Source organism: Phascolarctos cinereus, unplaced genomic scaffold (genome assembly GCF_003287225.1).
Source record: "Phascolarctos cinereus isolate Bilbo 61053 unplaced genomic scaffold, phaCin_HiC Scaffold_4;HRSCAF=312, whole genome shotgun sequence".
Lineage (NCBI taxonomy): Eukaryota > Metazoa > Chordata > Mammalia > Diprotodontia > Phascolarctidae > Phascolarctos > Phascolarctos cinereus.
The window spans coordinates 383,843,393-383,858,102 of NW_027555847.1; the positions used below are offsets into that span (position 1 = coordinate 383,843,393).

General features: G+C 33.8%; 1 protein-coding gene across 1 annotated transcript in view; it reads right to left on the minus strand.

Moving 5' to 3' along the window:
- Window positions 1–14,710, minus strand: part of PIK3C3 (phosphatidylinositol 3-kinase catalytic subunit type 3) — a 190,483-nt gene that overhangs the window by 90,964 nt on the left and 84,809 nt on the right. Inside the window, exons 18-21 of the mRNA XM_020985729.2 lie at window positions 14,115–14,184; window positions 11,673–11,737; window positions 7,364–7,448; window positions 767–841 (exon numbers count right to left, since the gene is read on the minus strand). Coding sequence (XP_020841388.1) covers window positions 767–841; window positions 7,364–7,448; window positions 11,673–11,737; window positions 14,115–14,184 — 295 coding nt within the window. The remainder of the gene's footprint in view (window positions 1–766; window positions 842–7,363; window positions 7,449–11,672; window positions 11,738–14,114; window positions 14,185–14,710) is intronic.

The following is a 14,710-nucleotide window of genomic DNA, read 5'->3' on the forward strand; positions in this document are numbered from 1 at the left end:
AGCACTAACATGAGTATAGCTCATAAACTCATAAGCAGAATAAAAGTGATTTTTTTTTTACCAATAATATGATTTCCAGTGTCAGATACTGATTTAAAAGTATAGTTCACGGAAATCAACAGTCTTTCCATACTTATGCTGGTTGAACTATACTTAAAAGTAATGTGTCAATGTATCTAAGTATCATAATTTAAGAGGGACCATGAAAAAAGAGTGTATCCAGAGAAAGACTACCAGAATGGTACGGTCCTTTTTAGTCTAAATTTATAAATCTATAATCCTACACATTTTGGAAATTACATGATATGAAGAAGAGTTAAGGGGATTAGAGTTGTTTAGCTATTGGTAAGAAACTGAAATGAGGCATAAATGTGTTTAAAAAGGAAGACATTTTGTTCTTTTATAATGGAGAGAAAAAAGAGGAAAAATGAGTGAAAGAGAAGCAAACTCAATGTTTTATAAGAACAAATTCTCTAACAACTAGTGCCATACGTTACAACAGAGTAAGTTGCTCTATGACACAGTGAAGTTGAAGGATAACCAAATATAATAGATTAGAGATTTCTCTATTAGATGGGAGGCTGAACTAGAATGCCCTTAAATTATCAGTTATTATGGTTGGTGCTTTAAATAAGCAGCAATCCTATTAACCAATGACTCTATATAGGAGAACATACTGTATATCCTGTATAGGACATATACTTTGTACAGATTTGCTCTTTTCCTGAGTTAAATCACAAGTCTATCAACAGACATGATTCATTACCTGTTTTTGTCAGTAAAAGGTTATCCAAATGCCTGTCTCCAACTCCAAGGATATATGTAATCACACAATAGCCAGCTGCAATGACAATTCAAAAAGGAAAATTACTAAAACCAAAGTCAGAATTTGTAAATGCAATTTGTTCTATTATGATGACAATATATTTACCACCATCCTGTTTCCAACACTTACTGTGTAAGCTCAGTTTACCCAGCTGTAAATACAATAATTATAATATGTGGAGTACCTACCTTGCCAGGTTGTCCTGTGGACAAAATTATACAATATATAAAGTATTCAAAAACCTAAAAGTATTACATAAATGCCAGTGGTCATTATTATTACCACTGTAATTTTTTAACACCACTAACAAGTACATGATTTGGAAATAAGCAAAATCTATATTTGCAAGAAAGATATGATGTTGCAAAGTCATAGAGCTGCTCAAAGGTTAAATCACATATCAGGAAATTTAATTATAAAGTATGCCTGTTTTATATTCCAATATGGATACCAATTTAAAGCTCATCCTGAAAAGAAAAATACAAATCCGTAGAAATACAAAAGATAAAGTTACCATCCTGACAAGATCAGAGGGAACTGTGTTATCTGCCAAGATTACAGAGATGGCTGAAGAGCTTTTTCTTTAAATTGTGAATCTTCTGAACTGACAGCAGGTGGAAAAATAGATGCACTTATTTTAGTGGTAATGGCTTTTAAGTACCATTGCTATGAACTCCTTCTAACCCATTAAGAAAAGTGACATGATAAGGGTTAGGGTGCAAAAAGTCTTTGGATATAGTTCTCTTCTTTGGTTTTTCTGCCTTTCTTTCGTGCTTTTGTGTTTCTTCGACTGCTAAGAAAGAATTTTTAAAAAACTAGAATTTGAGACTGACAGTGAATTAAAGATGCAACTCATTATCTTTTGTGACTGTTTCATCATATCACTCTTTCCCATTACTAAAATTACAATTATAAACTATAATCAGACTCCTGTAACAATATTCCTGCAAATGGCCAAATCAGCTTTGTCCAAATGCAAAAAACACTGAAAATGAACTGATGTGTCAATATGCTCTAAGAAATGGTCTATTAGAAAATTCAAGTTATAATAAAGTAGAATAATATGCCCTTCCTCTCACATAAAACTCATTAAACAACAATATTTATTAGATATTAGGCTCTGAAAATTTAGAAAAGGAATCAGTTCAAACTAATCTGCATGGAAATATTGGTCTGTATAGTCAGTTTATCTGAAACTGGGTACAAAAATAATAGTTATCTCCCTTTTACATAGAATTTTGTATTTCCCAAAGAACTTTTAGATGTATGATTTCATATACCTTACAATTAATTATGCCTGAGGTAGGCAGGGTAATGACTATTACCCACCTTATTCTATTTATTTATTTATTTGTTTGGTTTTTTGTATGGGTAGGCAGTGGGGTCCAGTGACTTGCCCAGAGTCACACAGCTAGTAAATGTCAAGTGTCTGGTCTGAGACCAGATTTGAACTCAGGTCCTCCTGAATCCAGAGCCAGTGCTCTATCCACTGTGCCACCTAGCTGTCCCATGTTACCTACTTTACACACAACTGGATGAAAAAAAGAAGGGACTTACCCAAAGTCACACACACACATGTTGTACGTATACAAGCATGTGTGTATATGTATAGATATAGAGAGACAGAGAAAGAGATATCTAAAAAGAGATATCTCTATCTTTGTCTCTACAGCTAAGTGGTGCAGTGGATAAAGTACTAGGTCTGGAGTGAAGAAGATTCATTTTCCTGAGTTCAAATCCGGCCTCAGACACTTAAACTAGCTGTGTGACCCTGGGTAAGTCACTTAACCCTGATTGCCTTGGTTTCCTCATCTGTAAAATGAGCTGGAGAAGAAAATGGCAAAGTACTCCAGTTATCTTTGCCAAGAAAACCTTAAAAGGGATCACAACACAACTAGAAAACAAGTAAACAATGACAAATATATAGATGTCGCTACATAGAAAGGTATTCTACTTGGGTCTCTAGAGAGATTTGCATATCTCTCTAGAGACATATAGATATAGATACAGATATAAAGCTTAAGACATAAGTGTGACAATAAGGCAGTAAGAATGGGGATTTTGTTTTGTTTTTACAACACACATATCAATTGGGTCTTGGCCTTCAAGGCAGTCACCACAGAAAAAGATAGTTTTAATCCAACAATGCTGCCAAAGTGCAAAACATTTCTGCAACTCTTCTATATTTCTTCCATAGACAGTTTACAAATTACACAAAAAAATCAGTCCCACTTCTTAACAGTCGCATTTTGGACTGAGTTTGCTCAACTGTTTTTTATTCAAGAGCCTTGGTTCAGAAAGACTTTTAGCTCTTTTTAAAAAGGTCAAATCAACCCTCTAAGGATTTGTTACTATTAATGTTATACAAAAAGATGTATGTCAGGTTTTAAAAGCAATTTCAAGTAAAGATTTTCAAAAAGTTTTGAGCAATGATTACTGCCCTCCTGAGCTAACTACTTTATATGGGGGGGAAAAAAACGCCTTTTAAATTATATAAATGTCGGTAGGTTTGCTTAAAAAAAAAAGTCAATCACATTAGTTTGGTCACAATTCATACACTGAATAAATGCCATATTTAAGTTATGTATAAATTAAAAGAAAAGTATATTTAACAGGGTAGCAAAGAGTTTAGAAATTTTAAGCTTAAGAAGGCTGTGATGGGAAAGAACACCTTGATTTACCAGGAAAATATCTGTAATAGAAGAGGAAGTATCTAGAACATTCCAGGAACAAAGCAGCTGTAGGCAGCAGACCCAAGGAAGAGTTGTATGATTTTAAAGGATACATGTCAGGAAGCAAGGAATGCAAAGGATATAAGTTAGTCCTAGAAATTCTATTCACCTACCACCAATATACCTTTTGTTCAGAGGGATTATTATTTTTGTAAATGACTTGTCAATCAAATAAAGCCTACAGAGTGTTGTTGTTATTGTTTTAAAATTAGTATTCTAACTACTTTGATTAAGTCTGGTGAGAGCACAGTTAGGTAGATTTAGTACTTGTTGAATGACTGGAAAAAAAGAATGGTGATTAATGGGATGATATCAAGTTAGAAGAAGATGTCAAGTATAATGTGACAGAGCTCTTTTCTTGGCTCTTTTCTGCTACATATATTTATCAATGATAGAGATGAAGGCCTAGATGCATGCTTACCCAGTACGAAGATGAGACAAGGCTAGAAGTAGCAGCTAACAGAGAAGACAGAATCGAGCTTCATAAAGTCTTCAAAAGGCTAATTTAACTTTTGAGGTTCATGTTAACAAGACTGAAGTTAATAGAGATTAATGTCTAAGACTGGGATGCATAATAACAAACAAAAAATTAAAATGGGAGAAATACAGCTAGAAAGCAGTTTATGTTCAAAAGATCTGGGAGCTTAGTATCAATAATAGCACAGCCAAAAAAGCTAATGTAAAATTAGTTTCTCATAAGAGAAGTATAGTATACAGAAGGTAGGAGTGAGTCCCATTGTATGGTCCTGTTTAGACCACATTCTGTGTGTCTAAATGCCACAAGAATGAAGAGCATAAATAAGCTAAAACAGGGCTACAGAAGGAATACCATAATGGTGAAAACAATTCAATGATGATGATAGATAATGGGGATGTTTAGTCTAGGAAAAAGATGATCTTCATACATCTGAAAGAATTCAAATTGCTCTGGAACTGCTCTGCTTGGCCCAAGAGGAATGAATTAGGACCAACAGGCATGAGTTACAGGAAGGGAGATTTCTGTTCTATATGAGAAGAAAAAATCCAGAGCTGAACAAAAATGGAAAAGCTCCTTCCACAGTTTCCTTGACACTGGAGATTTTCAGGTGTAGGCTGGATAAACAATGGAATATTCCATTAAGAAAATTCAGTGTTCAGATAAGCAAATGTTTCTAATACGGGGTTCACCAACCCTCAAAGGGTATTTCCAAAGGTGGAAAGATTTTTGGAGGGAGGAAAAAAATCTATGAATTTGAACAGGAAAAATGTTACATTTTTTATTTCAATATAACAGGTTTCCTTTGTAACCATAGGTATTTTATTTTATTTATTTAAAAGTATTATTCTGACAAGGGGTCCATAAGTTTTACCAGACTGCCAAAAGGGTCCATGACACAAAAAAAGATTAAGAACCCCTAACACAGATGTTTTACTTCTTATGTTCCTACTAATTCCAAGATTCTATGATTATATATGTAATTATTAAGAATTAATTTTGAAAAAACTAAAGTAGAGGAAAAATTTAATATAGAACAATTTTGAAAATTAGGGGTTGTTATGTAATCAGGAATTACACATCTCTGAGACTTGTTTTCCTTCTTTGTGTCACACTTTTAAGGACACCAAACATAAAACATTAAAAGTTCATTTCTTTTATAAATGAAAAAAGCAAATAAAAGACACAGTCTCACATTCTAAATCAATGTCATATTCCCTGAAGCAGGTAAGTACATAGTTAGATTTTAAATTGCCTATGTCGGGCTCTTGCACATTACAAATTATAAACACTTTTTTTTTCTCATTTACATCACCAAGGGTTTAGATTATCTCTATGATGCAGTGAACTTTTGTCTTTGAATAAACTAATACACCATTTAATAAATTTAATGTTGCATTACTATTCTAGTGTGGTACACTAGATTACTCCAGACTACTGCAAGACATACCAAAAACAGTAGGCAGAATAAAATAAGAAAAACAAAAAACCAATCACCATATTTGTTGTCCAGTGATAAGAAAATATATAATTTCAAAGAAAAGAGAGGACTAAGATCTAATTTGAATGCAACTGTCCACTAGTTTTAATAGTTTGAAGTATTACATTTTCACACTAAAAGGCACAGAGTTTTATTTCCTATATCTCTGGGGAGAATGGGCTACTATATAAAAACATAACAGTAAATGTCCACAGTGTATGAGTGGCATTCTATTCAAATTACTTTATTAAAGAAGATGTAATTTCAATTTTCAGTCACTATTTATGAGGGATGACACATTAAAAAAGAAAAGTCACATTCAGTTATTAAATGTTTAAATTATGAGGATATTAATAATTATTTTGAAATTTAGGATGACAAGATTATTGCTTTTATGACAGCATATTCTAAAATATGTGCTAGGGTAATATTTTGAAGTTTTTTCTTTTTTTTCTTTTTTTTTATAACAGACCTATGATTTCAAGGGTACAGGAAACTCTCAGTGAGGAGGCTCTTTCAACCAATGCACATTGGCAATACTTCTGTATACAGGAGTATTTAAGAGTTAACTGCGTCACAGAGAAGTTTAGAGTCACACACACAAAAAAAGTGTCAGAAGTGGAACTTGGACCCAGGTCTTCTTGACCATAAGGCTAAGTCTCTAAATCCTATGCATTTGAAATAAGGAAATACAATTTATCCAAATGATTTTCTTCTACCTGAAAAGATAATTTGCATTCAGTATTAGGCTAATGATTTACAATTCTTGGTTTCTTCTTAGCAATGCCTAAAGTTATTAACTTCTTTTCAAAACAATTAACAAATTCTGTTTATCACACAAGAATACAGTCAGCAATAACATATCTAGAATTCTGGGATGCAGATCCCTAGAAAGCAACCTAATCATTGAACACTCATTCTAAAATATTTTTTGAGGCCATTTGGAAAACGAGTCTTTGATATTTAAGAGTCCTCCAGAATTCAAGCTGAATCCTAAAGTAACAAAAATATTTAGTCTCAAGGGATATTTACTGAATAGGAAAATGATTTCATTTATCTAAGAGGTATATGGGTCCCTTTTAGTTAAAAATTCCCAACCAGGAAGGCTTGTTTTCTTTCTCTTGGAGACAAACTTGTTAATTAGATTTCTTGCAGTTATAACTGGGTTCAAGTGATAGACTGCAAAATGGAACATCAGATCTCAGAGTCCTATTTCCTAGAAGATTTAATCTGTTGGATAATCATAGGAATTATGCTTCCACATAATAAATGAGGCTGCAGGATAGATCCTTGAACATCGTCTTTAAAAGATTTAAGGAGCGGGGGGGAAGCTAGGTGGCTCAGAGGACAGAGCACCGGCCCTGGTTTCAGGAGGACCTGAGTTCAAATTTGGCCTCAGACATATAACACTTAGTAGGTAAGTGACCCTAGGCAAATCACTTAACCCCCACTGCCCAACCAAAAAAACCAAAGCAAAACAAAACAAAATTTAAGGAGTCAAACCAAATAAAATAGGAGAAAAATCTGTATACCAGCAAATATCACTTCACAAAGAGTTAAATTAAATTAGTGCTGTTATTATTGTTTTGGCAAAATACAATGGTTCTTTTCACTGTTGTTCATAAGCATCATAAAGTATGCTTTGCTATTTTGCTTTTGCTCCTACAATTTCACATAGCATCTAAAACTTACCACACTTTAAAATGGTATGGATGTGGCAACATCATCTCAAAAAAAGAGTTACTTTTATCAATAATGCACATGAATGTCATTATTCCCTAAGACTGAAGTGATAGCTTACTTGTCTATATCTAAGAACATTAATATAAAGTAATAACTTGAAGACTTACCACAGCTTTTAACATAAGTATCCATCACTTCAGCACTTATTCCATTAGGTCCATTCTCACTTGGTGCATATCTTCTAAAAAAGTTCTGAAAGAACATTATTTACATAATTATTTAACACAATCTTGAAACAAATGAAGGATATAATATAAGAAATGTAAAGGAATTTTTAAAAATGAGCAAAGAGTATTTGGTTTATAACCTTAGTTAATCTATTATCGTACTAAGACAACAAGAGTAGACATCCCTCAGGAGGTGGTCTTCCTATTTAGAGGACTGTCAAGACTGAACATAAGAATACATGCTGGTACAGTCATACTATGAGAAAACAATAAAATGACATGGCAAAGTAAATTTTATTTTAATGCTACACTTCTCATCCTATTTTATCTCTTTGCTCTGTTATTCTCTACAATATGAACACTGAATTTTAAAATTACCTTTTAAATAGAAATACACTGAAGAAAAACATTTTTAAAATATCAATAAAATAAAAGCTAAACAAAAATAAAAATGTTAAATTTTAGCAGTTAAAAAAAGGAATCACATGAGCTATTAATAAGACATCTGTTCATGCTTCCCACAACGTAGAATTCTTACACCATCTTTGACATCCATCATCATCCACATATAAGATCTTAAACCTTGCCAATTTGTTCTAAATACCATAATCTATACTTTTTTTTTTTAATGACAAATTGCTTAGGACAGTTCCTCATCAAATTCAGGTTCTATAGCTCACATCATGTGAAAGAAACAGCTGATATTTTGAGTATAGGGAATTCTCTCCACTAATGCACACTGCAACTCTATGTCCCTTAATTCAAGTCTTCTTGATTTCAAATCCAGCACTCTATCACTATGACATGTTGCCTCCAATCATATAATCAAATAAAATATTTCTTGCTTTAGCCTGACTCCTTTTCAATTTACTGTGGTGAAAAGAAAAATGGATTAGGATCCGGTAAACCGGGGTTCTAGTTTAGGCAAGTCATATTCTGGACCTGAGATTCCTTACTCACAAAACTAGAGGGTTGAAACAGATACTACATAAGGTCAGCAATCACTATAACTCTCTAGGTTTCTGGAACTACAAAGTTAAATCTCTCATAACAACCTTTTTAAAAAAATTTTATTCATTTTAAACTTAAATACAAAAGGAGAAAAGAAAAAAAAGCCATTCCATGTACACAGCAGAACACAAAAGAGGATTCAATATAAAGCAATAAATTTCATTTTCAAGAAAACCTACGTAATAAATGCTACACATTGTTTTCAAAGTTACGCAGCGTTTCTGTGCTTCCTTCTGGTTTTTCTTTTGTTTTTTGCTATGCATCTTTTATTTCCCCCCCTTTCCCCTTGCCCTAGAGAAGGCTAAAATTAAACGTGTATACATACATATCTATAAATACATATACATACACACATATACATATAAAACCAAACTATGCATATTTCTATTTGTCAGTTATTTCTTTGAAGGTGGATAGCATTTTCTTTCACAGGTCTAAGCCTTCCTCTGTTTTTCTAAATCAACCAGCTTATCATTTCTTATATCACAATAGTATTACATCACAATCATATAAACATAGCTTGTTTTGCCATTCCTCAACTGAAGGGCAGCTATCATTTTAGCCAATCTGAGAGGTATAAGGTGATGTCAAAGTTCTCTAATCAATAATGATTTAGACACCAGCCATAGAGTCAGGAGGACCTGAGTTCAAATCCAGCCTCAGACATATGATACTCACTAGCCATGTGACCCTGGCCAAGTCACTTGACCCCAACTGTCTCGTAAAAAAAAAAAAAGATTTAGAGCATTTTTTCATACGATTACATACAGTTTTATATCTTCATCGAAAAACTGCCTGTTCGTATCCATTGTCCATCTATCAACTGGGGTATGACTCATACTCTTATAAATTTGACAAAGTTCTTCATATATTTGAGAAATGAAATCTAAACAATACTGAATAATATTGGTGACACTTAGTGTAGGTACCCTACTTTTCTCTTTTAATTAAATCTATTTTAGCTCTAACTTTGTCTGAGATCATAACTACTATCTCTGCTTTTTTTACATAATAAATTCTACTCCTGCCCTTTATTTTAACTTTGTGTATCTTTCATTTTTATTGTTTCCTGAAAATACCACATTGTTGAATTCAAATTTTTAATTAATTCTTCTATCCATTTCTACTTTATTCAGCCCATTTACACTCAAAGTTACAATTACTTGTTGTGTATTTCCTTCCATCCTAGTTTTCCTGTCTTTTTGATTCTATTTACCCTATCCCTCCTCACTCATCTCAGTTATTTCTACCAGCTACCTTGCCCTCCTATTATCTACTCATCACTCTAATAATCCCTCCCTTAACCTCTCCCCCTACCCTCTACTTTAATCTGCCCATCTTTCTAAAAGTTTCTCTTATCCCCTCCCCCAAGTTCTTAACCTATACACCCTTCTAAAACTCCATCCCTTATCAAATCCCCTTGTCCTCGTTTCTTTCTAAACTTAGAAGACTGGTATCCCCTTTCTAGATGAACATGTTGTTCTCTCTTTAACCTATTTCTGATGAGGGTTAAGGTTGCAGCACTAGCAGCCCTCCACTCTCTATCAACTCTTCCTTTCATGCCTCATTTGTAGAAGATAATTACTTTTTAAAATTTTTCCCTGCAGTTTTATTTTTAGACTTACCCCATCATACACAGCTCAGCCCAAGCCTTTCTCAAACTATCCAAATAATGATGACAATGATAAGAGTACTGATAACATTTTCAAATGTAAGAAGCAAAGAGTTTGACCTTATTGAGTTCCTTATAATTGGTCTTTAATGTTTACTTTATACTGGATCTTATAGGTTGAATTTTTCCACTAAGTTCTGCTATTTTTGACAAAAATACCTAAAAGTCTTTCAATTTGTTAAATGTCCAATTTTTTTATTCATTTTTTTCATTCCTTACCTTTGCTGGGTAAGGTACCCTTATTCATAACCCTAGCTCTTTTGTTCTACAAAATACAGTATTCCAAAGCTTATAGTCCTTCAACATAGAAGCTGCTAGGAATTTTGATTTTAGCTCCATGACGTTTAAATTTTTTTTTCCTGTTGCTAGCAATATTTTCTCCTTTTCCAGGGAGCCTTGAAATTTGGCTATAATATTCCTATAAGTTCTCCTCCTGGGATCTCTTTCAAGTGGTGATCAGTACATTTTTTTCTGTTTCTGCTTTACCTTCTTGTTCTAGAACTTAAGGGCAATTTTCCTTAACAATTTCTTGTAATATTGTATCAAGATTCTTTTTTTGATTATAACTTTCAGGTAGTCTAACTATTCCTATGCTGTTTCCCTCTGATCTGTTTTCCCTATCAATTTTTTTTTTTTGCTTTTAGGCAATTGGGGTTAAGTGACTTGCCCAGGGTCACACAGCTAGTAAGTGTCAAGTATTTGGTCTGAAGCCGGATTTGAACTCAGGTCCTCCTGACTTCAGGGCCGGTGCTCTATACACTGCATCACCTAGCTGCCCCCCCCATCAATTTTCTTATGAGATGTTTCACATTCTCTTCTATTTTTTCATTCTTTTGATTTTGTTTTACTATTTCTTGGTGTCTTACAATGTTCGTAGCTTCCCCTTGCCCAATTCTAGTTTTCAACGAATTATTTTCTTCCTTAAGTTTTTGATTCTCTTTTTCCAGTTGGTTGACTTTCTTTTCATAGTTCACTTGATTTTCTTGGATCACTCATTTTTTTCCTCTAATTTTTCCTTCATCTCTCTTAACTGATTTTTAAAATCCTTTCTAAGTTCTTCCACGAACTCTTTTTGGGCCTGTGACCATTTAATATTTTTTTTAATTGAAAAAGGAGTGCCTTTTTTAATTCCCTTATCTCCTTCAAATATGAACCTAGATCTTCTCTATCCCCATATAGTAGCTACTTATGGTTGGGTTCTTCTCCTTTGCTTATTTTTATTTTGTTTTATTTTATTTTTAGCAGCTTATTAGAATAATCAGATTCCAGTCCCAAGGTGTGAAGAAAGATGCCCCAGGCCTCAGGTCCTTCTTACTGTAATTTTCTGAGCTCTGTCCTTGGGCCCAACCTCAGACACTCCTCTCCACACTAAAGCAAGGGTGATCTAAGTTTTTGAAGGATCTACCAGAAAAGTAAAAGCAAGTTCTTACAGGTTCTACCAGGCTGAAATGGCCTAAAATGAACAAGAATCCCCAAACCACATGCTTATTGGTTACAAGAATTAGAGATGTCTTTTATCTTTTATTACATTAATCAGATGCTTAATGAATGAAATGGAAATTGTACCTGAATACTTCCTTCGGTATCAAGAACTTCAGCAACAGGAACTGACTGAATAAACTGCATAAAGCCTATAAATATATGAATTACATTAAACACGAGCATCTACTGAATAACAGAAATAAAGATTTGACTAAAAAATACAATAAGGTACTTTCATGTGCACATACATTTATAAGTGTAATCTTCAGTCTAAAAGGTAAACTCTTAGGATGAATTTTCATGGTACAGTGGAAAGAATAGTAACCAGGTCAGAATATCTAGATGTGAGGTAGAATAAGACAGACACTGTGTAACACAGCCTATGTGGGAATCTGTTTTACCTGACCATGCATATCTGTTCCAAAGGCTTTGTTTTTCTTTCTTTTCTCCAACTCCCATGAAGGAGAAAGGAGAGGGAAGAATCACTGAGGCATTTTTTAAAATACAGATAACAGAAGAAGGGCCAGGAAAAAAACAATTGTAGACAAAGAGGAGAGCTTTGAAAGCTCTTGGTTGACTTTTTTCTATGTAGTTAAAAAGAAAAGCAAGCTTTACAAACACCATTTGCCATTTCATTACAATCTTCTTTCTCTGCTCTACTATGCATATAAAAGTGCCTTTTTTTATTTGGTGTTTGTTATGTTCAGAACTAAAAAAATAACACAAGCCTTTGCAAGAAAGAATGACATCACACATAGTCTATGCATCTTATCACAGTGCTTTATCAAAGCATTTATCATAGTGCCTGGTGTACAGTGGACCAGGCTTATTGAATAATTCTGAGTTTTAGTTCTCCCCCCCAGTTCTTCGAGGTTTATTCCATTCATCTAATTTCCATTCAAACACACTGGTCTCCAAGATTCATCAATCTTCTTCAATGCCCATGAGAAAAATCTTCACTTCACCTCAGCCACCCAATATTACATTTCATACCTCACCAATACTGTACTACCTCCTGTCCTTTCATTTCTTCCTCAGCTACATACCTAAATATAATTTCCACTGTCACCAAGACTCACAGTCCTTCAACTCCTTGAGCCTTTTGCTGACTTTGGCTTCATTTTCCTCTCTTTGACCTTATGATTGACCAGTTCAATTAAAGAAGATCCTCCACCTCTGAATGCCTAGCACTCTTGTCCTACTGACACTTAGCCTCTGTCCCCTTGACAAATTCTTATCATCTACTTTTCTGTTCCTAATCTGTGCTACTAGAGAAAGTCAGGAAACTGTGCCAAGTTATCTCAGGTCCCCCAATGTTTAGAGTAAACTTTTCATTATTTCCTGATTAACTCTCCACTAATTTCTCTACACTAAACCTTCTATTCTGAAACCCTCTACATTCTTTGTTACTCTTTTTTTTTATAGAAGGAAAGAGAGAAAAACTCCCTATCTTCCTATTTAAAATTAATATCTCCATCTTAGAAATTTGTCTTCATTTCATTTGTAGTAAGGAAAAATGTATTCCTCTTTTGTTTCCTCAAATGATCCTTGCTATACAGCTAACAATGATGAAGTTCTGTATAAATTGAAATGCAAATAATCCCATCTGCATGGATAATATAAATGAAAAATAGCTACTTTCCTTTTAGCATAAAAAACCTGAAAGTTTCTAGGTAAAGACAGAAAAGAAAGGTTATCAGAAGTCTCCCTATATTGGGCAGCTGCAGGTGGCATAGTGGATACAGCATCGGTCCTAGATTCTGGAAGACCTAAGTTCAAATCCGGCTTCAGACATATAACACTTACTAGCTGTGTGACCCTGGGAAAGTCACTTAACCTCACTGCCCAGCCAAAAAAAAAAAGTCTTCCTATAGCTATATGCATGTTTTCTGTGTTCTTAAAGATTAGTGTTTCAAACCTCTGCATCTGACTACCATCTACCTTTCAATATCAATCCTACATTCCTCTCCTTTACAAAGTCAATATTCCAAGCAAATTGGCCCACCTCTTGTTTCCTGAACTCACCACTCCATTGGCCACCTCAGTGCCTTTGTACAGAGAGTCCTTCTTAAATTCCTGTAATATACTCCTTGCTTAATTATATTTCCTCAGGATCTTCAGGTTCCTTCTAGGCTGAGATATGGTGCCACCTCCCATGGGAAGTCCTCCTGATTCTCTAATTAGTACTCTCTCCCTTCTTCCTCAAATTACTTTGAATTTACTTATTTGAGTAGACAGAGTAGTCCAAGCAGAAAGAAAGTTCCTTAAAGGCATAAAGTGTTTTATTTTTATCTACTTCTTCCAGTATAATTTAGTACTTAATAACAGTAGATGCTTAATAAATGTTTATTGAATGGAACTTATTTCCAGTGAATATAGAAAAATCCAGACCTCAATCATTCATAAGATAATGACTACATATAACACAACAGTATTTTAAATGTTTCACTTTTAAAGGAAGAAAATAGACTTAGTGAATTTTAGAATGTTAAGCCCTATCATGAGCATAATGTGAAATCAACTTACCATGTTTTGTACTAGTAGCTAACACCTTATAAGGTGTCAACTTCAAATCCAGATTCTCTTTCCGTAACAACTGCAAGGTAAAGGACAAATATATTAGCCAAGTCTGAAGGAATTATTTTATGAACTATATTTATTTGACAGGCAATAGAAAAGCTTCATATATGTGTCATTTTTAGACAATCCTCAATCATTATAGTTATCAAAAGGAAATTAATCTTCCATATAAAACTCTGTTAAATGTTCTGACCTCTACTTAAATCAAACACTTTTTTATCATTTGATTTCAGAATGAGTTTCAGGTAAGCCACAGGGATCCATGAGAGGTTATAAAGGGTTCAATTTGGTTATTATATAACTTAAAGTAAAGAAAAAAGTAAGGTAAGTGTTCTTCTTAGGGAACACAGAAATGTTAGGAATAAGGGGTAGAGAAGGAGCTTTACATGATTAAAGTAGGGGGAAGGGGAAGGGAAAACCTAGGCATGGGCCAGGCAAAAAAGATAAAACTGAAAATGAGGTCTGGGAAATGTAGATAAGATAGCAAAAGGAACCTTCAAGAGGAAAAATTCAGAAGATACTATAACAGTTCTTCATAGCGA